The sequence below is a fragment of the Hyperolius riggenbachi genome, chromosome 7 (assembly GCF_040937935.1).
Source record: "Hyperolius riggenbachi isolate aHypRig1 chromosome 7, aHypRig1.pri, whole genome shotgun sequence".
Lineage (NCBI taxonomy): Eukaryota > Metazoa > Chordata > Amphibia > Anura > Hyperoliidae > Hyperolius > Hyperolius riggenbachi.
The window spans coordinates 30887350-30912857 of NC_090652.1; the positions used below are offsets into that span (position 1 = coordinate 30887350).

A 25508-nucleotide genomic window follows, 5' to 3' on the forward strand; every position below is an offset into this window, starting at 1 on the left:
TTTATTCTGAATTCTTTCTGGTATCAGTGACTAGGGGTGTGATGGTGGTGGTGGGGTGGTTACGGGTGTGATGGTGGAGGTGGGGTGGTTAGGGGTGTGATGGTGGTGGTGGGGTGGTTAGGGGTGTGGCAGGGGCGGGGCTTAAGTGTCCCTCTTTCTTATATAAACAAGTTGGGAGGAATGGAAATGCACCTGAGAGCTGAAAATATCAAATTCTTTGCACTTACATGTTTTTCCCAGCTCCAGAAAAGGCACCTTGATGAAGCATGGAGCTCGCATACTCTTCTGCACATCCCCCTCCAGAACAATAAGGTCCATGATCTCCTGCATCCATGTGGTGCCTGTCAAGAGAGACCATACAGCGCTGTTACACAACCTGACTCATTACCGCCATCTGCTGGCTTCTTGCAATCACAGGTACCTGACTACTCAATGACCCACTCCACTGATTTTCTTTATCAGGGGGGGGGGGGGGATGGTCAGAGAAAGGAAGGATAACAATGATATTTACTAGTCCATGGCGCTATCAACTCTGCTGGGGAGTGAGTGGATGTCTACATTTTGGGGTTATGGCTGCATGACAGGGCCGGGCCGAGGTACAGGCGTGAGAGGCTCCAGCCTCAGGGCGCAGTGTAGGACGGGGCGCACAACTCTTTCAGCTATCATTCCCCTATTGTGTTGGAATAATGAAAGGGGATACATGGCAGTGACTGCAAGCCAGATAACTAGAGATTAGGATCTTGGGGGCCCTGGGGCAACTAGAGATTAGGATCTTGGGGGCCCTGGGGCACCTCTTAGTCTAATAGCAATCAGTGTGTGACGGCTGGGGTGGGATGGATGGAGGGGCGCACTTTGGTGTCTCAGCCTCGGGTGCTGGAGGACCTTGTCCCGGCTCTGGATGCATGGAGAGCTACCATCTTGCTTGTATAATGTAACAACTTACCCACAGAGCTTATGTTTTACAGTTGCGTTTCTTACACCTGCTGGTACAGAGTACCTAGCAAGCTCATGGTGAACCAGAACTCCTAGGAGCGTGTAACGGTCTACAATGGACCAAAAAGCCCTCTTAATAAAACACTATGGAAAACAAAAGTTTGCTTTCTTAAAACAGAAAGAATTTGCGATAATTCAGGTTGGAGTTAGCTTTGAAATGTCTCCCAGGCATCACTGCTGAAATTTCAGCAGTGATGCACTGGGAGACATCTCGGAACTCACTCCAACCTGAATTATCGCAAATACTTTCTGCTTTAAGAAAGAAAACTTTTGTTTGACACTTGCTGCAAACACTAAAGAATTATGTCTGCTTTCACTGCTCCCCATGCAGGAGTTTGTTTACACTAGGGAGTCACTTCAAGATCAAATACTCTGTGAGTGCTGTGGACTCAAGCACTCAATATCAATATCTGCAGAAAACAGCACCATATATGCAGGCAAATGGTATGTGTGGGTTCATTTATGTGACTGAAGCTCATTATAAGTCTTGTTGTCCTGCATAAAACGGAGGTGTCCCCACCTGACTTGGGGTACGAGGCCACCAGGATGTCATCCTCCCGTGCTTGGAAGTTGTAGATCTCGTCCCACTCGTTACAAGTGTCCTGAAGCATGGGGACGCCATCGATCTCCCCCATATCAGACGTGTACTCCCCCGATTCCTGAATAATCTTCTCAATGATGGCGGGATCCATCCTAAACCAAAATGATCAAATAAGTAAATTAAGTTTATGGGGGGAGCAGGAAAATCGGGCGCATAGGAGAAATGGACAAATCGGGCGCTGCCATTCACTCTAATGTTAAATATCGGCTATTGGGCCCAAAACTGGACGATTCAGGCGCCTGTTAAACAGTGGGAAATTTTTAGTTCTGAGAGTTAGTGGTTTGTAAAATATCGTTTCACAGACGTTTTGACAATTATCATCTTTTGTAAATTATCGTTTTAACATTTTGAAATTTGTTTTGAGAATTACAATTTTGTAAATGATCGTTTTGAAATGTATTATCTTACAAATGTACTGCTTATGGTTTTGAAATGTATTTTCCTTATCATAGCTGAAAACCAATGTTTTTGGCTTTTTCCTGCGCCCTTTTTTCACAGCCCCTGTATTTCATGTACGTTTATGGGGTAACATACTTAGGACAAATGAAGCGAAGGGGATATGGAGGCTGCCATATTTATTTCAATTTTAAAGGAGTGATCCGAGCATTTAAAAAAAAAAGAGATCGGGGGCGCATGCGTGGCGTTGAGCAAGATGGCCGCTTAGACCGGGAGCTCCGCTGAATACCTCACCCATTACAGTGGCAATCTGGCACCCAGCTCGTCTAAAAGACATTTGTGAGGTGGATTTACATCCCGAAGAGCGAGGGGCAGCCGTGTATGGGACCTAAAAGAAGAAAAAGAGCGGAGAAATCCAAGAATTTGGACACTTACTTCCTGAGGCCTAAGCAACAACCCGACCCGCCCAAGATGGCGTCTCCTAAGTCTCCACGCGGCGAGGACGCTACCCAAGCAGCTGACTACATCACAAGGCAAGTGCTGGAGTCATGCCTCGCAGATCTTCACGAGAAGCTCTCCATAACGGTAAAAGAGGCGGTCTCCGCGGCTGTAGCGGATCTACGTTCAGACATAGAAGTAGTCCTGACGCGTACCACGTCACTCGAGCAATCGGTCGAGGCCTTAGAAGAACGTTGCTCATACTTGGAGGAGGAGAATTACAGGTTATCGGACACTGTGACGGAACTTCAACGCTCCATTGAAGACCACGAGAATCGGGACCGAAGGTCCAATCTCCGGGTAAGAGGGGTGCCCGATACTGTTAAACCTCCGGACATTAAAGCTTACTTAATAGATTTGTGCACAAATATTTCCCCGGACACCCCGCAAGATATGTGGCGTTTTGACAGAGCACATAGAGCCATAGGCCCACGTCCAGAAGGGGCCCCTTTACTACGTGACATTATAGTGAAATTCCATTACTATGAGGCCAAGGAGATAATCTCCCTTGCAACGAGAAATACGCCATCATACACGTTCAGAGATCATGAGCTGCAGATCTTTAACGACATATCTCCTATGACTTTGGCAAAAAGAAGAAAACTGCGCCCTGTCACATCATTACTAAGGGAAAAGGGATTTCAATATAGATGGGGTTATCCCTTCAAGCTGATAGTGGTAAAAGAAGGGATATATCACGCGATCTCCTCTCCAGAAGATGCACCAGACTTGCTGAAAGGCTTAGGCCTCCGCATGCCAAAACTTCCACCACCAAGTTCCCCGGCAAAGAAACAGGTCTCAAGAGAATCCCCACCACCCCGACTGTCACCTAAAAGCCCAACTACCTGATTTATTTTATCTGAAATATTTCACTTTATTCTATTGCCAGCTTCAGTTAACAAATAATAAGCCATGGGTGAGGTTGACGGGGCCCGTGCACTGAGCGGCTGCAAGGTGCCAGTATGTTTCCCCCATATGGATGTGCAGAGGGGCACATCCCAACAGGGATAAAATATGTCCTTGTTCTACTGTTTTATAGTTTTTTTCTGCTCCCATCCTGGCTTGAATATATAGATATGATGTTATGGTTTAAATTGTCCAGGATAGGCTCATTACTGATACAAGCCGCAGGGGTTCTTATGTTCTTCTTTATTCTCTACTATTTTTTCTCCTTTCTGCTTGCCCTTAGCTCTTCTTTCCCCATTTCTTTTCTTCTTTCTCTCTCTGTACCTTCTAAGGTTGCCAGCCCATCCAGTCTTTTCATGTGTCTGTGGGGAAGTCCTTGGGGATCACTGCAGACGGTAAGCTTACTTACACTGAGACCAAATGATTAAATTAGTCTCTTTAAACACCAAAGGCCTGAACTCAATTCGTAAACGCTACCTCGCATTAAAAGATTTAAACAGAATTAATGCTGACATAGTGTTTCTACAGGAGACAAGATTCTCCACTAAAAGTCCTGGCTATCTCAGGAATAAGCACTACTCCACCTCCTATATGGCTAATGCACAGGTAAAAAAGGCGGGAGTAGCAATTTTGATCCATAACAGATGTCCTATTGTAGTAAAAACAGTCTGCAGTGATCCAGGAGGACGTTACCTTATTCTTCAGGGTTCAATTCATGGACTAGATATTATTTTAGCTACTGTGTATGCTCCTAACGACCACCAGATAAAATTCCTGGAAAAGGTACTCAAGAAAATAGAAAAACTAGCGTGCCCAAATATCATATTGGGGGGAGATTTCAATTTAATCTGTTTCCCGACAAGAGATCGCAGATCTGAAGTAACTCCTTCAAATTTTCCCACTATTTGCCGAGTATCAAAAGAGTTTAGATCCCTCTTAAAAAGTTTTGGGTTATGCGACGCCTGGAGAGCTTTACATGCAGACGAATATGATTTTACTTTTTATTCTCATACATCCTCAACCTACACTAGAATCGATTACTTTTTTCTCTCCCCAGCCTTACTAAATTCGGTCACTTCTTCCGAGATAGGTCCAATATCTTGGTCAGACCATGCTCCTTTGGATATGGTCCTAAATTTAGCTAATAACCCTAGATTACCTTCAGTATGGAAACTAAACGATAGTTTATTGGTTAATGAGGAAGTAGCTCAGGATGTACTAACAAGTATTCAAAATTATTTCGATTGCAACATAGGCTCAGTCCCACGCTTCTCGACTGTATGGGAGGCGCATAAGGCTACAATCAGAGGGAAATTTATTGCAATAGCCACTCATAAGAAAAGGGAATCTCTGAAACAAGTAAATGAGCTGCTTCAACAAATAACCTCACTGGAAGAAACACATAAGATTTCCCCTTCAAACAAGGGAATAGAACAACTAAATTTATTACGCAAAAAACTATCTGATATTCAATATACTAATGTTGAAAAAGCTATATTCTTCACTAAGCAACTTTTTTATGAAAAGGGAAACAGAGCCCATACTATACTGGCTAAAAAATTAAGAGAGACAAAAACACGTAATGCAGTTTTTTCGCTGAAAGATAAAAGTGGAGTTGTCCAGCATGATCTGACCAAGATATCTACAATATTTAGGGATTATCTCTCGGGAGTTTATAATTCAAACGACACTGCCCCTTCCTCTAGGTTAGAACTAAGAGACTATTTACGTTCCTGCAACCTCCCAACTATATCCTCAGATCAGTTAAATATTTTAAATGCCCACATACAAGCAGAGGAAATATTTGAGGTCTTGAAACAGGCAAAGCCACATAAAGCACCAGGCCCTGACGGCTTTACTATGGGTTACTATAAAAAATTTAGAGACCTGCTGACACCTAAATTGGTCACTCTATTCAATGGTTTTATGGGTCTTGACCCAATTCCCGATTCAATGCTTAAATCCCATATGGTTGTCATTCCAAAGGCAGAAAAGGACCCTTTAGACGTAAAAAACTATAGACCCATCTCTTTATTGAATACCGACCTAAAAATTTTTACTAAAGTTTTAGCTAATAGATTATCCCCAATTCTCCCCTCACTAATAAATACAGATCAAGTGGGATTCGTGACAGGGCGATATGCAGGTGACAACATCCGCCGCACTATAGATTTAGTGGACCACATTAATTACCATAAGATACCTTCAATCCTACTGAGCCTAGACGCGGAAAAGGCCTTTGACAGGTTGTGCTGGCCTTTCCTGTTTCAAACCTTGAGGACGATGGGATTCGGGGGAATATTTATAGATGTACTTCAGAAACTGTATTCAAACCTCAAAGTAGCGCTTAAAATTCCATTTACTGATCCCAACCAATTTTTCACAATTTCTAATGGCACACGTCAGGGCTGCCCTCTGTCCCCATTACTGTTTGCGCTCTCTATCGAACCATTGGCAGCTAGGATAAGGGGCAGCCCTGATATACAAGGGGTAAAGGTGGGAAATTCAGAGTACAAGCTTTCACTTTTTGCGGATGACGTGCTATTATCCGTTACTAACCCCCACGTTTCTTTAGCCAATCTGCATGTGGAGCTCTCCAGGTATGGAAGGTTTTCCAATTATAAAATTAACGAAAAAAAATCAGAGGCCCTCCCATTTTATTTAGCAGCTCAAACATTGGAGGGGTTGCGATCTAGATTTCCATATAGGTGGCAAGAGGAGAAACTAAAGTACCTGGGAATATTTATATGTAAAAATTCAGCTAAACTCATACAACATAATATCACCCCACTAGTATCTAGAATCATAAAAGACCTGGAGAAATGGAAAGATTACAATATTTCATGGATGGGCCGCATGGCAGCTTTTAAAATGAACTCCTTACCTAAATTAGTATACATTTTCTCCTCCATTCCCGTATGGATGCCCCGGTCTCATCTCCTTCCCCTACAGAAAGCATTGATGCGTTTTATTTGGCATAAAAAAGCCCCAAGAATACCTAAATCGGTTCTCACTCATCAAAGACAGTTTGGGGGTATGTCAGTACCGAATATCTACACTTATTATATAGCTAGTCAAGTCAGACAAATGGTAGCATGGTACGAGAGAGGTCCTCATGCCCGGTGGACCCAGATTGAATTTTCTATTATACACCCAATCCATCCTAGCGCACTTCTGTGGGGGTCGGGCCTGATCCCTAGGGAAACAGCATTGGTGTACTCCTCAATAAGATCTAATCTGAAACTTTGGACTGTTTTATGCAGACGCTACACATTGTTTCCGGCGAGCTCGGGCCTTGTCCCCATTTTTGGTAATCCCAAATTTATTCCAGGCCTTCACTACCCGTCATCCTCAATCTGGGCCCAAAAAAACATAAGATATATCTCTGATCTAATAGATCCTTTTTCAGGAAAGATATATACGTTTGAAATCTTAAAAGAGAGGGTCTCACTTACAGATTCATATTATCTGCAATATATGCAAATACGGCATTTTATCCTCACTATATCCCCCTCCCTGGAGTTTCCCAGGAAAACAGAGTTTGAGGCTATTTGGGAATCAGGCCCCTTGCAACCAGGTTTAATCTCATCTCTGTATACATGGTTCAACTCTCCGGAACGATCAGACTCTAACTTCCAGCACAAATACATGAAATATTGGGACATGGCCCTAAATACAACCACAGATTTAAAAACCTGGACAAAAATTTGGCTTAATGCAGCAAAAACGTCGATATGTGTCACCACAAAGGAAAATATATATAAAATTCTTTTCTTATGGTACAACACCCCAGCCAGGCTCCATAAATGGAATTTAGCAATCTCACCAACATGCTGGAGAAACTGTGGCCAAGACGGTACAATTCAACATCTATTCTGGCTCTGCCCAATTGCTCAACAATTTTGGCTGGAAGTCATCCAATTGATACAACAAATAACGGATATAATCATTCCTATGGACCCCTGGATTTGCATTTTGGCCAAACCCCTACCACGTCTGAAGGGACATAAACAAAAACTTATAAACTACTTTTTGACAGCTGCTAGATGCACCATATCTAAACACTGGAAAGACCCACTTGGGCCTTCTATCTTGGAAGTCCGTAACAGAGTGAAATACATCTATAAAATGGAGCATTTAACAGCAGTTCTGCAAGATAAGATGCATATATTTGATAAGATATGGAATTCTATTGTATTGTAATCAATCGTTTTGTCCATAATGATGGAATCAGAGGTTTTTCAAGGCTGGCAACCACCTTTTCTCTACTCTTCTATCTCTTTTCTATCTTTTCCCTTTCTCACTCTCCTCTTTCTTCTGTTCTGCTCTTTCTAGTTCCTCTTTATACTTTACTATGATGTGGATGGTCGGGGAAATTCCCCCACCAATAGTGAGATGCAATATCCAACCTTCAAGATATCAGTCATTTTCCTCATTATCATACAAATAACCGTTGGATTATGAGATACCATTCCAAAGGCTTTATTATAGCTATTTAGATCCCATTTCATGTAATAGTATATGCTTCCTCTATAAGGGGTATGTAATTTTATGCAAGTTGTTCTTCTTGTGCAATGTTGGAATTGTTTGTATTGGCATTTATTTGAAAAAATAAAAATTTTAAATACAAAAAAAAAAAAAAAAAAAAGAGATCCACTTACCTGGGGTTTCCTCCAGCCCGTGGCAGCCGTCCTGTGCCCTCGCCGCAGCTCCGGTGGCTCCCAGGCCTGCGCAGTACCATCCTGATGACGTCGGAGAGACCACGTGAACCACGTGATGGAGCGCAGAAGAAGCCGACCCGGAACCCAACCTGGCGAGGTCAGCTGCGCCAGCGGAGAAGACCGGGAGCCACCGGAGCTGCGGCGAGGGCACAGGACGGCTGCCACGGGCTGGAGGAAGCCCCAGGTAAGTGGATTTAAAAAAAAAAAAGCCTGGATGTATCCTTTAAGCAATACCAGTTGCCTGGCTGTCGTGCTGATCCTCTGCCTCTAATACTTTTACCCAATAATGTTCCTGGCATTATTGTCACATATGACAAGGTTAGCTGCATGCTTGTTTCAGGTGTGATTCAGACACTACTGCAGCCAAATACATCAGCAGGGCTGCCAGACAACATGTATTGTTTAAAAGGAAATAAATATGGCAGCCTCCATATTTCTTCTCACTACAGTTGTCCATTAATTATGTGCTGTACAGAGATAAATGGAGCGATGTTGCCACCTTGTGAACAACACAGGGTACTGCATACCTAATAAATAGGCAGGCTAAAGTGGTCCTGACTCCTGAACTCTTGCACAGGACAGAAGGAAAACAGAGAGAAATCCACCCTGTATGTATTTAGAGAGTTTAGCCTGTCTAATTCCCCCTAATATGTGACGCAACTGCAATTTGATCTCTCAGCTGTGTCAGCTGGCTGCCTCAGCAGAGCAGCTAATTTGTAACCACATAATGTTAACCCTATGGCTGCTTCCAAGAAAGCAGGAAGTAGACGCACTGCAGATTTATTGCAGGAGTCCTGTAAGCTGTAACAATAAAATGTTATTATGCTGTTGCTTATCTTTTGGAGCAGAGAAGAAGTTCTGAGTTAAGGTCTGCTTAAAGGATACCCGAAGTGACATGTGACATGTGACATGATGAGATAGACATGTGTATGTACAGTACCTAGCACACAAATAACTATGCTGTGTTCCTTTTTTTCTTTCTGTGCCTGAAAGAGGTAAATATCAGGTATGTAAGTGGCTGACTCAGTCCTGACTCAGACAGGAAGTGACTACAGTGTGACCCTCACTGATAAGAAATTCCCATTTTTATCTCTTTCTTGCTCTCAGAAGCCATTTTCTGCTAGGAACGTGTTTTATAGTTGGAATTTCTAATCAGTGAGGGTCACACTGTAGTCACTTCCTGTCTGAGTCAGCCACTTACATACCTGATATTTAACTCTTTCAGACAGAGAAAGAAAAAAGGAACACATCGTAGTTATTTGTGTGCTAGGCACTGTACATACACATGTCTGTCTCATCATGTCACATGTCACTTTGGGTGGGTATCCTTTAAATATTCGCTGAAATGTTGACACCTTTAAATGTAAAACACATAGAAATAAGAAGTATGTTTCTTCCAGAGTAAAATGGGCCATAAATTACATTTCTCCTATGTTGCTGTCACTTACAGTAGGTAGTAGAAATCTGACATTACCGACAGGTTTTGGGTTAGTCCATCTCTTAAAGAGCAACTGTTAGCCATAATAAGTCCCCCCCCCCCCCAAAAAAAAAATACATATGTAAATAAATACTTGCTCTACTTACATAACAGATGTATTGGACTGTCCATGTATTGGATGCCATTTACTTTCCATTGTGTTTCAATTCAATCTCAATGTCTATCCTCCGCCTGGCAGTGGCCATCTTGTTTCCTCCATGGTAGATTTCCCCCCAACCCGATTCCCCTCCTCCCCGCACTGATTCTGAGCACAGCGGGGAGGATAAATGCAGCAGGCACAAACTCGCCTACTAATGGATCCAAGCGCTGCCGTTCCCATCTATTCTCTGCACTATCGCCGGCGGTAGTGCAGAGAGTATTGAAGGGACCTGCAGCACCTGGAACCATTATTAGGTGAGTCTGTGTGCGCTGTTTTTATCCTTCCCCAATGTGCAGTGCGAGGGGGAGGGGAAGTGCGGCAGTGGCAGATGCGGCAGGAGTGCGGACATGACACTGGAGGAAGGGGGCCGAGTACAGTGACAGGAGACAGCCTCTGGCCCCCCTCCCTGCGCCGTAGCTGCCGCTGCATCCACACAGAAAAGGGGAGACCAGGCGGCCAATAAGAGAGAGGAGAGAGGTGAGTGACAGGCTGATTCAGCCTGCATGTCACTTCTCTTTTGCGTACGCTGTTAGAGCCTGGGGGCATGAGGAAAGAAAAGCTAATTGGGAAAAAAATAAGATTTATTTAAACTTTTGAATTGCCTTGTTAGCATCCTTTTTTAAAAACAAATTAATAGCCTGCAATAGATAATTGATTTAGTATTTTATGCCTAACAGTTACTCTTTAATAGGGGATTCTCAGCATGGCCTTTATTCTTTATAAAGAGTCTCCCTGAAAAAGATTTATACACTGATGCATTGCTGGTCAGCCTGCCTACCGTACACTTCTTTGGCAGTTGGACGGAGCAACTGCCATTCACTAAGTGCTTTTAAGAGTAAAGAGAACCCTGAGAAACCCCCATGGGAAGATGGGCTAGGTCAAAATCTGTCGGTAATGTCAGATTTCTACTACTTACTGTAAGTGACAACATAGGAGAAAAGTAATTTATGGCTCATTTTACTCTGGAAGATACGTACTTCTTATTTGTATACGTTTACTTGTATTTTACATTTTAAAGAGGAACTCCAGTGAAAATAATGTAATAAAAAAGTGCTTCATTTTTACAATAATGATGTATAAATGATTTAGTCAGTGTTTGCCCATTGTAAAATCTTTGAAATCCCTGATTTACATTCTGACATTTATTACATGGTGACATTTTTACTGTTGGCAGGTGATGCAGCTGCTGCATGCTTTTTTGGCAGTAGGAAACAGCTGTAAACAGCTATTTCCCACAATGCAACAAGGTTCACAGACAGGAAACTGCCAAGAGTACCACGGTCCTCAGAGTTTCTTGTGGGAGGGGTTTCACCACAATATCAGTCATACAGCGCCCCCTGATGGTCTGTTTGTAAAAAGGAATAGATTTCTTATGTAAAAGGGGGTATCAGCTACTGATTGAGATAAAGTTCAATTCTTGGTCGGAGTTTCTCTTTAAGATTTTTGCGACAGAGGTCTTTTAAAGAGGAACTGCAGTGAAAATAATGTAATGAAAAAAAAGTGCTTAATCTTTACAATGCTTATGTATAAATTATTAAGTCAGTGTTTTCCCATTGTAAAATCTTTCCTCTCCCTGATTTACATTCTGACATTTATCACTGATTTACATTCTGACATTTATCACATGGTGGCATTTTTATAGGTGATGTCACTGGAAAGAGATGCTGATTTTTTTGGCAGTTAGAAACAGCTGTTATTTCTCACGGTGCAACAAGGCTCCCACAGTGTGATGTCAATACCTAGCTGCTGACATCACACTGTGGGAGGGGTTTCACTACAATATCAGCCATACAGAGCCCCCTGAATATCTGTTTGGGGAAAAGGTAATATTTCTGGTGGGTAAGGGGTATCCGCTACTGATTGGAATTAAGTTCAGTCATGGTTACAGCTCCTCTTTAACCACCCTGGCGTTCTATTAAGAGCGCCAGGGTGCATGTGCAGCAGTATTTTTTTTTTTTTAAATTTCCCTATCATGTAGCTAGCCTAGCTAGCTACATGATAGCTAGCGGATAGCAGCGCAGCGGCGCCGATCAGAATCAACACGCAGCAAGCAAAGTGCTTGCTGCATGTTTGAAAAAAAAATTTGTGAAAATCGGCCCAGCGGGGCCTGAGCGGCGCCCTCCGGCGGTAATGGACGAGCCGAGCTCGTCCATACCGCTAAGAAGGTTAATGTAAGCACAGAGGCTAGGGAAATCCCATGACCATCAAGGATTCCTGAAAGGTCTCTCTCAGCCACGCACAACATAATAACATGGTAGGACATTAGACTATGACTATGGTAGTATTAGATTGTGAGCTCCACTGAACACAGTCAGTGACATGACTATGTACTCTGTACAGTGCTGCAGGAGTTGTAAGTGCTATATACTGTAAATACATAATAACTGTAATACTATGGCAGGACATTAGACTATGATAGGGATTTGATTGTAAGCTCCTCTGAGGACAGTAAGTGACGTATGTACTCTGTATAGTGCTGCAGGAGATGTCAGTGCTATATAAATACAAAATAATAATATGGTAGGACATTAGACCATGACTATGACAGGGATTAGATTGTGAGCTCCTCTGAGGACAGTTAGCGACATGACTATGTACTCTGTAAAGTGCTGCAGAGGATGCCAGTGCTATATAAATACATCATAATGATATGTTGGGACATTAGACTATGACTATGGTAAAGATTAGACTGTGAGCTCCTCTGAAGACAATGCACTCTATAAAGTGCTGCAGGAGTTGTCAGTGCTATGTACTGTAAATTCAAAATAACAGTAATACTATAGCAGGGCATTAGACTATGATAGGGATTTGATTGTAAGCTCCTGAGTACAGTCAGTGACGTATGTACTCTGCACAGTGCTACAGGAGATGTCAGTGTTATATAAATACATCATAATAATATGACAGGACATTAGACTATGACTATGGTGGGATTAGATTGTGAGCTCCTCTGAAGACAGTCAGTGACATGACTATGTACTCTGTAAAGTGCTGCAGAAGATGTCAGTGCTATATAAATACATAATAATAATATGATAGGAGAATAGAATATGACTATGGTAGGATTAGATTGTGAGCTCCTCTGAGGAAAGTCAGTGACATGACTGTGTACTCTGTAAAGTGCTGCAGAAGATGTCAGTGCTATATAAATACATAAAAAACTCTTTAAGACTATGTTGAATTTTGTTTTAGGGGGTAGAAGGGTGGGAGAGGGATGGAGAGACAGTGATTGGAGGACAGACAGAGGGAGAAGGATAAATAATGGAGTATAAATCCTTGCTCTATCATTGTCTCGGGTTTACTGTAAACCATTCTTGGGAAATGCGGGTCACCCTACCTTGCTTTGTTGCGCTTTGCCTCCGGTGCTCGGATTTCCCGCAGGGAAGGGTGAGAACAGGTGAGGGTTGTTTCTGATCTTACTGTGAAGTGACCTTGGATCCCAGTTGAATAGATAACTTCAGTGCACAGTGCTGCACGTGCTGTACATGGACGCCGGCCAGCGTGTTCACAAACCATCCCTTTAACTACTGACACATATGAATAATACAGGTTTTGTGGCTCATTACATGCTGTTTAAAGTAAACCAGAGACCACATAATAGTAAGACTCGATACTTACCCCGGGCTTCCTCCAGCCCCATAAACACCACTGAGTCCCTCGCCGTCCTCTCGCAGTCTGCTGTTCAGCCGCAATCAGCCCCGGTAACTGGCTCAGTCACATCAGTGCGCAGACCTCACACACATGCGCAGAAGACCCAGACTGACACAACTGAGACAGGTACCGGGGCTGATTGCGGATAAACGGGAGAGCACGGGAGGACAGCGAGGGACTCAGTGGTGCTTATGGGGCTAGAGAAAGCCCGGGGCAGGTATCGATTCTTAATATTATGTGGTCTCTGGTAGACTTTAAGCACTGATTATGTACATCCAGAACATGTATAGCTTACATGTGTTAGTCTTTAAAGCAGGCATGGGCAAACTTGGCCCTCCAGCTGTTGAGGAACTACAAGTCCCACAATACATTGCAGGAGTCTGACAGCCACAGTCATGACTCATAAAGGCAAATGCATTGTGGGATTTGTAGTTCCTTAACAGCTGGAGGGCCAAGTTTGCCCATGCCTGATTTAAAGGGACGATTTGGCAAACCTGACAGTGGCTGAATTCAGCTTTTACAATAAAACTGCCGTAAATGTAGATGAGTGCTTCATTCTGCTCAGTTCAATTTGCAACTCAGAATGATCTAAAATGAGAATAAGCGCCCAACTCCCGAGCTGTAGGAAGTAGCAGCTAGGAAGGTCAGTAGCAGCCAGGAAGGTGGGCAGCGGGCACAGCGGTGGGGAAGGTGGTCGGACCCCCCCTCCCTTACCTGGGTCCCCCATCCGCTCTCCCCCTCCACTTGCGGAAGTAAAGTGGGCGGCTTTGCAGGAAGTGAGGAGAGGTGGAACGCACGCTGGAACGTAAGGAGGGTGAGTCATTGCTCCCCTCCCGCTGCCTGATACTTTTACACAGAGCGAATAGCTAGAGGGGGAGAGCGGAGCCCGCTGCCCCCCATCCTGGCTGCTTCCCCCTGCAGGCTACCTATACTGGGGGCAATTATACTACCTGAGGGAGCGGGGGGGGGGGGGGGGTTGGTTGGCAGGCATCTTTACAAGTTCACCTCAGGCGGCAAAAAGTCTATAACCGGCCCTGTTTGCATGTATTCCTGTATTGTCTTATTGCTGTAGATCAGTAAATATTGTCTGTAACCTTAACTAATGTCCAGCGCTGCATAATATGTTGGCGCTTTATAAATACAATAAATAAATGCTTTCCTTTTGCTTGAAGTCTTGCCATCTGAATTTCAGCCAGCCTCCTCCCATGCTGCTAGCAGTCTATTGTGTGCAAGCAAACATCCGTGACAGTTGTGGAGCTGTAATATAGCACAGAGCAGCCCACCTGCGGTTGTTGTGGGACCTCAAGGCTGAGGCCTGCTAGAAATAGCGATTGTATTTCACAAAGAGCTTTTTGTTGTGATTATAGCAGTGTTTCACAGCTCCCAACTGTCCCTCTTTCGGAGGCACAGCCCCTCTTTGGGAGCCCTGTCCCCCTTTCCTCCTTATTTGTCCCTCTTTTAGGACTTTGTCCCTCTTTCTATGTAAATATATTTTTTTTTTCTACTGAAAAACGTGTTTGATTGACTCTAAACGTTATTCCCATCCTTTGAATTGAAATATTACTAATTTTAAAATGTTACTATGAAGGAAAATGAAGCAGGATAGAAAGGACCAGTGTGGTTTGAATTATAAAACAACATACTTTTCTTATAAAATCTTTATGGTGTGTGACTAGGAGTGTGACAGGGGCGTGATCAGGGGTGTGGCAGGGGCGTGGCTTAAGTGTCCCTCTTTCTCATCTCAAAAAGTTGGGAGGTATTGTGTTTTCCGGAGCGATTTCTGGTGATTTTAAAGTGCTTCTTAAAGAGGAACTCCAGTGAAAATGATTTAATTAAAAAAAGTGCTTCATTTTTACAATAATTATGTATAAATGATTTAGTCAGTGTTTGCTCATTGTAAAATCTTTCCTTTCCCAGATTCACATTCTGACATGTAATACATGGTGACATTGTTACTGTGGGCAAGTTATGTAGCTGTTTCTAGCTGCTCTGGCTGTTACAGACAGCTTTAAACAGCCATTTCCTGTCTGTGAACATTGTTACATTGTGGCAGTTTGCCCAGAGTACCGCGGTATTCAGAGCCTCTTGTGGGAGGGGTTTCAGCACAAAATTAGTCACACAGCGCCCCCTGATGGTCTGTTTGTGAAAATCATTGTATTTCTCATGTAAAAGGGGGTATCAGCTACTGATTGGGATAAAGTTCAATTCTTGGTTGGAGTTTCTCTTTAACTTCATGCTTTAAAGGATACATCCAGGCTAATAAAAAAATCTAAATCCACTTACCTGGGTCTTACTTCAGCCCCTGGCAGACGTCCTGTGCCCTCACCACAGCTCCGCTCACTGCCGGTGTCCTCCGTTGCAGAAGCCAACCTCGCCAGGTGGGCTTCTTGTGTGCTCCACGGCACGGGTCACATGGTCTAGCTCAGTGTTTCTCAACATTTTATTGGTATGTACCCCTTATAATACCCTGTACACACCAAGTACCCCCTGGCATGGTAAATATTATCACAAGTACCCCTTAACAAATACATATTTAATCGTAGTACATGATAATTGGTTCTAAACAATTACCTAGCATTTACTGTTGCTTTTAATTAGAAAAAAATACAAATTTGGTGTTTATATAGGATTTATAATTTTCTAAAACTCTAAATTTGTTACTCTTGGTCAAGTATCTCAAGCCTGTGTACCCCCTGGAACCATCAGAAGTACCCCCTGGGGTACGCGTACCGCATGTTGAGAAACTAGGGTCTAGCTGACGTCATCAGGTCTGTACTGTGCAGGCGCAAATCACGTGACCCGCTCGGAGCTGCGGTGAAGGCACAGGACGGCTGACAGGGGCTGGAGGAAGCCCCAGGTAAGTAGATTTTGATTTTTTTTTATTAGCTTGGACCTCTCTTTTAACCCATTCAGGTTCCGTCGTTTTCACTTGAGAAATGTTCACCTCCCATTCATTAGCCTATAACATTATCACTACTTATCACAATTAACCGATCTATATCTTGTTTTTTCCGCCACCAATTAGGCTTTCTTTGGGGGGTACATTTTGCTAAGAGCCACTTTACTGTAAATGCATTTTAACAGGAAGAATAAGAAAAAAACGGAAAAATCATTTCTCAGTTTTCAGCCATTATAGTTTTAAAATAATACATGCCTCCATAATTAAAACTCATGTATTGTATTTGCCCATATGTCCCGGTTATTACACCATTAAAATTATGTCCCTATCACAATGTATGGCGCCAATATTTTATTTGGAAAAAAGGTGCATTTTTTCCGTTTTGCATCTATCACTATTAACAAGTTTAAAGTAAAAAAAAAAAAATAGAAATATTTCATCTTTACATTGATATTTAAAAAGTTTAGACCCTTTGGTAAATATTTACATGTTTTTTTTTTATTGTAATGGTTTTTTTTTTTTATAATAAACATTTTATTTGGGTATTGGGTATTGGGTATTATAGTTTTATAATGTAATTGTGTGTTATTTTTTTTTTTAATTTTAGTTGTAGTTTTACTTTTTGGCCACAAGATGGCGGCCATGAGTTTGTTTACATGACGTCACTCTAAGCGTAACACACGCTTAGAGTGACTCATCTGGGAGGGAACGGCCAGAAAAAGCACAGCTTCCGAGAGAAGCTGTCGCTTTTTCAGCGGGGGAGAGGAATCAGTGATCGGGCACCATAGCCCGATACATTGATTCCTTGGCTACCGAATATGCGGCCGGGAGTGCGCGTGCACGAGCACGCATGGTTCCTGGACGTAGTTTCTACGTCCAGGAACCAAAATAGTTAAAGAGAACCCGAGGCGGTTGTTTAGGGGGGGAGGGGGCAGATGGGACATAGAGACATGTTCTTTGCCTCATGACATGCCTCTGTGCCCCCAACAATCTGCCTTCCCCACCGCCCCAATATTTGTTGCTATCTCAGAGGTAAACATGTGGCAGAGGGATTCTCTGTTCAAAACGCCCGCCAGGTTCATTCCTGCAGTGCTTTCAGAGCTGCCATCAAGCAGCTCTCTCTCCTAGCCACGCCTGCTGCCGCTCCCCCGCCTCCCTGCGCACTGCTGTGAAAGAATGAATCTCTCATTCCAGTATTGCTGCCCATAGGAGCGGCGGTTTTGGAGGCTACCTGATCTGCTCAGCCCCCCGGATCAGGTAGCCTAGTTTTTTAATTTTTTTATTTCGTGAGCCCATCTCAGGCTCTCTTTAACAGATCCTGCTCTGTCAGCCCCACATTTGGCTGCCTACCACACAAAGGATACAATTCAAAATCCTGAAAGTGCCCATACATCTAGCGTTTTTGCTGTACGATCGACCATTCGATTTGATAATTTTACCGAATTGAGAGGGAATCTGTAAAGGATAGCGGAGATGCCGCTGGCAAGCGGCAGGGCGGCCATCTCCGCGTTCCAGCCGGCGGCTTGTGCCGAGCAGCTACATGCTGCTGGTTCGCCTGGTTCTTCTAGTGCACACAGATTAAGAGCTACGCACGCGCGCGCCAGGCGACAGGACATTTATGCAAGTAGAAGGGGAGTCAGCTGATCAGGCCGATCAGCTGACTCCAGCTATGCTCCGGATTGGCTGAGTGACTGGGGCGGTGCTGTGGAGCGCTCTGGGTATTTATAGGACTTGCCTGTCAGTTGCAAGTTGTCTGCTGTTGCGAATGCTAACGTGTGAGCGTTCAGACCCTAGTCAGATCTTACAGTGTGTTAGAACCAGCCGGAGCTGGGAATTCACACTTAGTCAGATTCTGTTGCTAGCTTTAAGTACTATTACATTGGTAGACTTGTGTACCATTCTTTAGTCTAGTTCCCAGGTGTTGAAACCAAGGACTTCACACCTAGACTAGGTTATTGCTATATAGCTGTTGTACATCTGTTAGTCTGGTTCCCAGGTGTTGAAACCAAGGACTTCACACCTAGACTAGGATTGCTATATTACTACTGTATTATCTGTTATGATCTCTCGCTCTCCTGACTACTCTCTTGGTTGCTGATTCGGTACTTCTGCCTATCTGTCTACTGTTGCCGACTCTGCCTGTACCTGGATACCGAATCAGTCTTCCGCCTCTGTACTGTATCTGTCCGTTCGTTGCTGACCTTGCTTGTCTGACCTTTCTATCCCCACTAGTGGGTCTTCCACTAGTAAGGGAAACCTTAAGGGCTGTCACCTAACCCTTAGGTGATCAGTCTTACTGTACTATCTGTGACACTCGTTCCTCAGGTGTCGGTTAGCTGCAAATAGTGTCTGTTGATCACCTGCCCCTCAGGAGATCATCTTGCAGCACAGTCAGTGGTCCCTGCTCCTCAGGGGTCCACTGGCTGCAGTACAGTCTGTTTCCCTGCTCCTCAGGGAATCCTTGGCTGTAATACAGTCTTAATCAGTCATTCCACCTGTGACCACACTTGCAGCACAGTCAGTGGTCCCTGCTCCTCAGGTGTCCACTGGCTGCAGTACTATCTGAATTCCCTGCTCCTCAGGGAATTCTTGGCTGCAGTATAGTCTGTATTCCCTGCTCCTCAGTGAATCCTAAGCTATCGTTTAGCCTGGGTCACCTGCCCTTCAGGTGATCATTTTCTTTATCACCGCCAGTGGTCCCTGCTGCTCAGGCGTCCACTGGCTGCAGTGCAGTCTGAATCCCCTGCCCCTCAGGGGATCCTTGGCTGCAATATTGTCTGTGTCTCCCGCTCCTCGGGAGATAACTTCTCTTATTACTGTTGCACCAAACACAATACCACATTAGGTGTCCTGTGTCTAGCTATACTCGCATTATTGGTGATTCTGCAGATCACCATATAATCAGGTATAGTATCTGTATTATTGGTGATACTGCAGATCACCAATAATCAGAAAAATCTGTGTTGCTAACACCAATCGTTACAGAATCTTCCTAAAATGACTTTTTAAGATATTCCACCATTTTATTTTATGTTTAAATCTACTTATTAAGTTTTAACTGTTTTATTGTTTTTGCTCAGCGACACATTCATTGAAGTATGCCAGAGCTAAAATCTATGAACTATTTACCCTTATTATCTCTTTCCTGCTCTCAGAAGCCATTTTCTGCTAGGAAAGTGTTTTATAGATGGAATTTCTTATCAGTGAGGGTCACACTGTAGTCACTCCCTGTCTGAGTCAGGACTGAGTCAACAACTTACATACTTGATGTTTAACTCTTTCAGTGTAACGATCGGTGTAACACAGAGAGGATCTGATTACCGGTGATCTGCAGTATCACCGAGAATACAGATATATACCCGATTATTGATGATCTGCAGTATCACCGATAATCAGATATATCTCTAACCTCTGGACACCAGGTAATATGAGTGTTATGTGCAACAGTAATACTTTGAGGAGAGCACCCGTATAGAGGGTGCAAGGCAGTAAAGGGTATTGCCCAGAGAACAGGCTCCTTCCAAAGGCCTGAGGCTCCCCAAGGGGCGGAGTCAGGCTGAGAGTGGGAAGGACCAGAGTGTGAGTGACACCAATGGAGGGATGTCACAAACAGACTGTGAACTATCTCTAGCTGGGGAGATAGTTCTCGAGGTCGGGCAGGCCAGGTCGTCAACACACAGACAGATAAAGTACAGAGACAGGAGACAGATGCGGAGTTTGGCAACAGAGTATCAGATATAGCGAAGTACCTAATCAGAGATCAGAAGAGTGGTCAGGAAAGCAGAAGGTCATAACAAATAATCAACAATGCCTAGACTTGGGTGTGAGCTCCTAGATCCTCAACGGGATCGGTTGAAAAGGGCGCCCGAGCTGCCTGTATGAAAAGGGCGCCGCCATAGACATCAATGTTATTTCTGGAAATATGGGCTACAAGGTGTAGAAAAGGGCGCCCGAGTTTTGATATAGGCTACAAGCGGGCTCCCATATTTTTTCGGCTACAAGGTTTTCTGCTACAAGCGGGCTCCCCTTTGTAGCCTGTATTTTCTCCGGCTACAAGATTTTCGGCTACAGTAAGGTGCCCCTTTGTAGCCCATATTATTGCCTTTTTTTCTAGTCTAAGTTTTTATATGGCCTACAAGTGCTGGAAGCCAAATTATTTCATTCCCCCACTATCCATGGCGGCCTGGAGGAGGAATAGTAATTAACACATCCCAGAGTTTTTTTTCTAGCCGAAGTTTTTATATGGGCTACACCAAGAGTCTTTTTTGTAGCCGAAGTTTATATGGGCTACACCAGGCGCCTTTTTTGTAGCCGAAGTTGGTATATATGGGCTCCACCAGGCGCCCTTTTTTACCGGCGCCCTTTTCATGTAGACCCTCATCAACACCCCGGAACTGGTCTAGATAATAACACAGATGGTAACAGGATTCCTAGACTAAGGTGTGAGCTCCTTGGTCATCAACACCTTGGAAACTGGTCTAGATAATAACTCAGATAATAACACAGATAATAACAGGATTCCTAGACTAAGGTGTGAGCTCCTTGGTCATCAACACCTTGGAAACTGGTCTAGATAATAACACAGATAATAACACAGATACTGACAGAAGGTCTGAGTGCTACCACGTAGTGATCGCAACACCAGACACCAGAGAAATTACCAGCACCCAGTGTATATACCCCAGCGCTCTCCAGCGCCACCCCTAAGTGCTGGACCAATGAAAACTGCTGGAATTGTCAGCTGACCGGTTTGGTCAGCTGACTCCCTTCTGACTGTCATAAAGGCTCTGCCTCTCCGCGCGCGCGTCCTCCTGAACCTGTGTGGACTATCAGTCCCAGCCACACCAGACATGTGTTGTAATGTTTCTGCTGTGTTGGATGCGGAACCAGTCGCACCGCTGTCCAAGCATGCGGCGGTTCCTCTACGTTCAGTACTGTCAGAAATATGCCTATGCGTGCAAACATCCGCATCTGACGCGGAATCATAAGGCATGCGGCGGTTTCATCGCGCTCCGTCATGCCAGTGGATGCAGACCCACGCGCGCAACCTGCCGCGTTGGATGCGGAATCAGCCGCCTTGCTCTGAGTACCCGCGGCGGCTTTTATGCGTTTACTCACATTCAGGCAGAGAAAGAAAAAAAGGAACACAGCCTCATTATTTGTGTGCTAGGCACTGTACATATCCATGTCTAGCTTATCATGTCACCTCGGGTATCCTTTAACTTGTCTCCAGATACCGCCCTGCATGTAACCTCCACTCTACTATCCATATTATTCTGTCTTCCTCTCTATACTTTTTTCATTCTCACCAGTGATGATTGCGATTAGCTAATTTACGATTACACTACATTTTGCATACATTTTCGCAATTCCGCCTATACCTAATTACAAATTGTTAAGTCATTGATTTTGTACAATCATTCGAAATTAATTTACGCATACTTTTGTGCCGACTTTGAACAGCAAAGCCCCCATACATGCTAATGCTACATATGGGAATAGTGGGTACAAGTCACAAAAATAATTTTGCAAAGCCTTGTAGTTTTTGAGAAAATCGATTTTGAAAATGCAAAGAAAAATGACAGTTTAAAAACTTTGTATTTTTAAACTCCGTTTTCTCAAAACCTACACGGCCTTTTTGAATAATTCTTTTTTTTTTTTACTTGTACCCACTATTCTCCTTAACATACGTAGCACTTTTGGTAGCAATAGCCCAAGACCCCCTCCTGGTGGTGCCAAACCCTAACACTCTCCCTGGTGGTGCCTAACCCTAAGACCCCCTCCTGGTGGTGCCTAACCCTAACACTCTCCCTGGTGGTGCTTAACCCTAACACTCTCCCTGGTGGTGCCTAACCCTAAGACCCCCCCGGTGGTGCCTATGCCTAAGACCCCCCTGGTGGTGCCTAACCCTAACACCCTCCCCCGGTGGTGCCTAACCCTAACACTCTCCCTGGTGGGGCCAAACCCTAACACTCTCCCTGGTGGTGCCTAACCCTAAGACCCCCCTGGTGGTGCCTATGCCTAAGACCCCCCTGGTGGTGCCTAACCCTAACACCCTCCCCCGGTGGTGCCTAACCCTAACACTCTCCCTGGTGGGGCCAAACCCTAACACTCTCCCTGGTGGTGCCTAACCCTAAGACCCCCTCCTGGTGGTGCCTAACCCTAACACTCTCCCTGGTGGTGCCTAACCCTAAGACCCCCCTTGGTGGTGCCTAACCCTAACACCCTCCCATGGTGGTGCCTAACCCTAAGACCCTCCCTGGTGGTGCCTAACCCTAACACCCTCCCCCGGTGGTGCCTAACCCTAAGACCCCCCCTGGTGGTGCCTAACCCTAAGACCCCCCCTGGTGGTGCCTAACCCTAAGACCCCCCCCCGGTGGTGCCTAACCCTAAGACCCCCCTTGGTGGTGCCTAAACCTAAGACCCCCCTGGTGGTGCCTAACCCTAAGACCTCCCTGGTGGTGCCTAACCCTAACACCCTCCCCCGGTGGTGCCTAACCCTAAGACCCCCCCCTGGTGGTGCCTAACCCTAAGACCCCCCTGGTGGTGCCTAACCCTAACCATCCCCCTGGTGGTGCCTAACCCTAACACCCTCCCCCGGTGGTGCCTAACCCTAAGACCCCCCTGCTGGTGCCTAACCCTAACACCCTCCCCCGGTGGTGCCTAACCCTAACACCCTCCCCCGGTGGTGCCTAACCCTTAGACCATGTATGGGGGCTCTGCTATTCACTGCCAAAGATAATTTCTGCACAACTTATGCTGAAGCTAACGCCCTCCTTTACTGTACCTGTTGTGAATGCAAGGTGTGTAATCTGCCCGTTATTCGGGTGCCACTAATAGCCACAATAAACACTGTAGTCTATGCTGCATACATGGAGTGTTTCAGTGGTGTAGCTGAGGAGCTGTGGGCCCAGGTGCAAGTTTGCATTGAGCCCCCCCCCTCCCAGCACTCTATACATAGCAATTGTTACGGCGCACCAAAGCCTGCCAAGGACAATCACAGTGTCAGAGGTGCAAGAAGGGGATGGGGAGCATCTTGCTAATGATTACTACTATTCAAAGTAACTATAGAAGTGATTATTAGAAGCACAGGACCAATAGAGAGCTAACACTGACTGCGGTTGAGGGAGGGCCATGCGGGGCCCCGATGTGATGGCTACCTCTGCACCTCCTATTGCTACATCACTGGAGTGTTTGTGAATGCCGCCGTTAGATTGTTTGGGTGTTTCTACGAAACCTCTGAGTAAAGTAACAGCACTGATTGCAAACTCCTGTGCCAGCCTTAGCACTACAAGGACACTGATGAAGAAGTTTGGAAAGCACCTTCCTACCCCCCAGCACAGCAATGACAGCCCAGGATAAGCAGAGAGTATTGCAGAGATGGTATCACACTTACTGGGCAGTGATTAGATTCAGATGTGGGGAGACTTCCTTGTCCTCTCCTGTAATATCTCCCAGCTGCAGCAGCTGTACAAAGGCTCCTCAATGTGGGAGTCGGCTCCTCCTGTGTATAATGACATAAGCTACACACACACATGATCGGGTCTGCATGCCAAGAGAGGCCGTCCGATCGTCTGGAATAAGGAAGGAAGTTTCCCACCCTCTTAGGTGTAACGCCAATTTAGAGCAGCCCGGAAGAAAAGAGTCACCTATGTAGAGGGGAGGCTCTGGATCCCATAGAGCATGATAAAATATTGTTTAACTTACTTAACTTATATTGTACTGCTTTATTCATATAGTTAATATTTTTAATACATATTGATATTTTACTAACCTAACTTCTTCCTACTCTCACCCAGAAGTTTCCTCTGGTGGTGCCTAACCCTAAGACTCCCACTGGTGGTGCTTATCCCTAAGACTCCCACTGGTGGTGCTTATCCCTAAGACTCCCACTGGTGTTGCCTAAGACTCCCACTGGTGGTGCCTAACCCTAAAACCCCCTGGTGGTACTTAACCCTAAAACCCCCACTGGTGGTGCCTAACCCTAAGACCCCCACTGGTGGTGCCTAACCCTAAGACTCCCCTGGTGGTGCCTAACCCTAAGACTCCCCTGGTGGTGCCTAACCCTAAGACCCCCACTGGTGGTGCCTAACCCTAAGACCCCCACTGGTGGTGCCTAACCCTAAAACCCCCTGGTGGTACTTAACCCTAAGACCCCCACTGGTGGTGCCTAACCCTAAGACTCCCACTGGTGGTGCCTAACCCTAAGACTCCCACTGGTGGTGCCTAACCCTAAGACTCCCCTGGTGGTGCCTATCTCTAAGACCCTACTGGTTGTGCTTATCCCTAAGACCCCCCTGGTGGTGCCTAACCCTAAGACCCCCACTGGTGGTGCCTAACCCTAAGACCCCCCTGGTGGTGCCTAACCCTAAGACCCCCACTGGTGGTGCCTAACCCTAAGACCCCCCTGGTGGTGCCTAACCCTAAGATGCCCCTGGTGGTGCCTAAGATACCCCTGGTGGTGTCTATCCCTAAGACCACCCCTGGAGAGCGCCTAACCTTAAACATCCCTCGGGTGATGCCTAATCCTAAGACCTCCTTGGTGGTACATCATAACCTTAACCCCCCCCCCCCCCCCCATTTTGTTTGAGTAATATAAATTACTATATGGTTTATGGTTTTAATATAGAATTTTAAAAAATGATAATGGAGGAGTCAAAATGTAAAAATAAACGTTTATATAAGTACGTTTGTGTAGTGTCTGATCTGTCACGTACAAGGCATGTAGTATTGAAGTGCTGGTTCCAGAATGTTTCTAATGTAATAAATCTGGAAGTTATTATGGAGCTGCTCAATGCAGTGCAATGTTATGGGCTGTTGATCTACCGCAGCTCATGCCCGGCTCCAATTCAATCAAGATTTTCCATCTGGTCACATCGATAATTTTGATTTACAATCGATCTGACAGGTTAGTATATAGATTTATAGCAGAATGAATCACATGACGGGAGTCAACAGGGAGTCGACAAGTGTATGGCTACCTTTACCTTCCAACTTTCCAGTGTGTCAGTTAGTTAAAAAAGTGTGAAAAGCCCACATGGGGTTAAAGGGATCTGAGCAGTCTATTAATAAAATATATAGACACAGAACATTTATATCGCCCTTTTCTCCTGGTTGACTCTAAGCACCAGCCAGTAGGGCGCGCTCAGAAGAACAAACCACCCCCTATTTGTAAATAGTGTGGGCCGTTGAGCAGTTGAGTGACA

The 25508-nt window shown here is 44.8% G+C and overlaps 1 protein-coding gene across 2 annotated transcripts in view; it reads right to left on the reverse strand.

The window, feature by feature from the left end:
* Positions 1-23806, reverse strand: part of LOC137524233 (sulfotransferase 1C1-like) — a 33182-nt gene extending 9376 nt beyond the window's left edge. Inside the window, exons 1-3 of one of the 2 annotated variants that reach the window (XM_068243854.1) lie at positions 23699-23806; positions 1514-1686; positions 228-341 (exon numbers count right to left, since the gene is read on the reverse strand). In XM_068243854.1, coding sequence (XP_068099955.1) covers positions 228-341; positions 1514-1685 — 286 coding nt within the window. In that variant the 5' untranslated portion in view covers position 1686; positions 23699-23806. Of the gene's footprint in view, positions 1-227; positions 342-1513; positions 1687-13089; positions 13180-23698 lie in introns of those variants that run through there. The other variant, XM_068243853.1, reaches the window with a different exon arrangement.
* Between the last annotated feature and the right edge of the window lie 1702 nt (positions 23807-25508).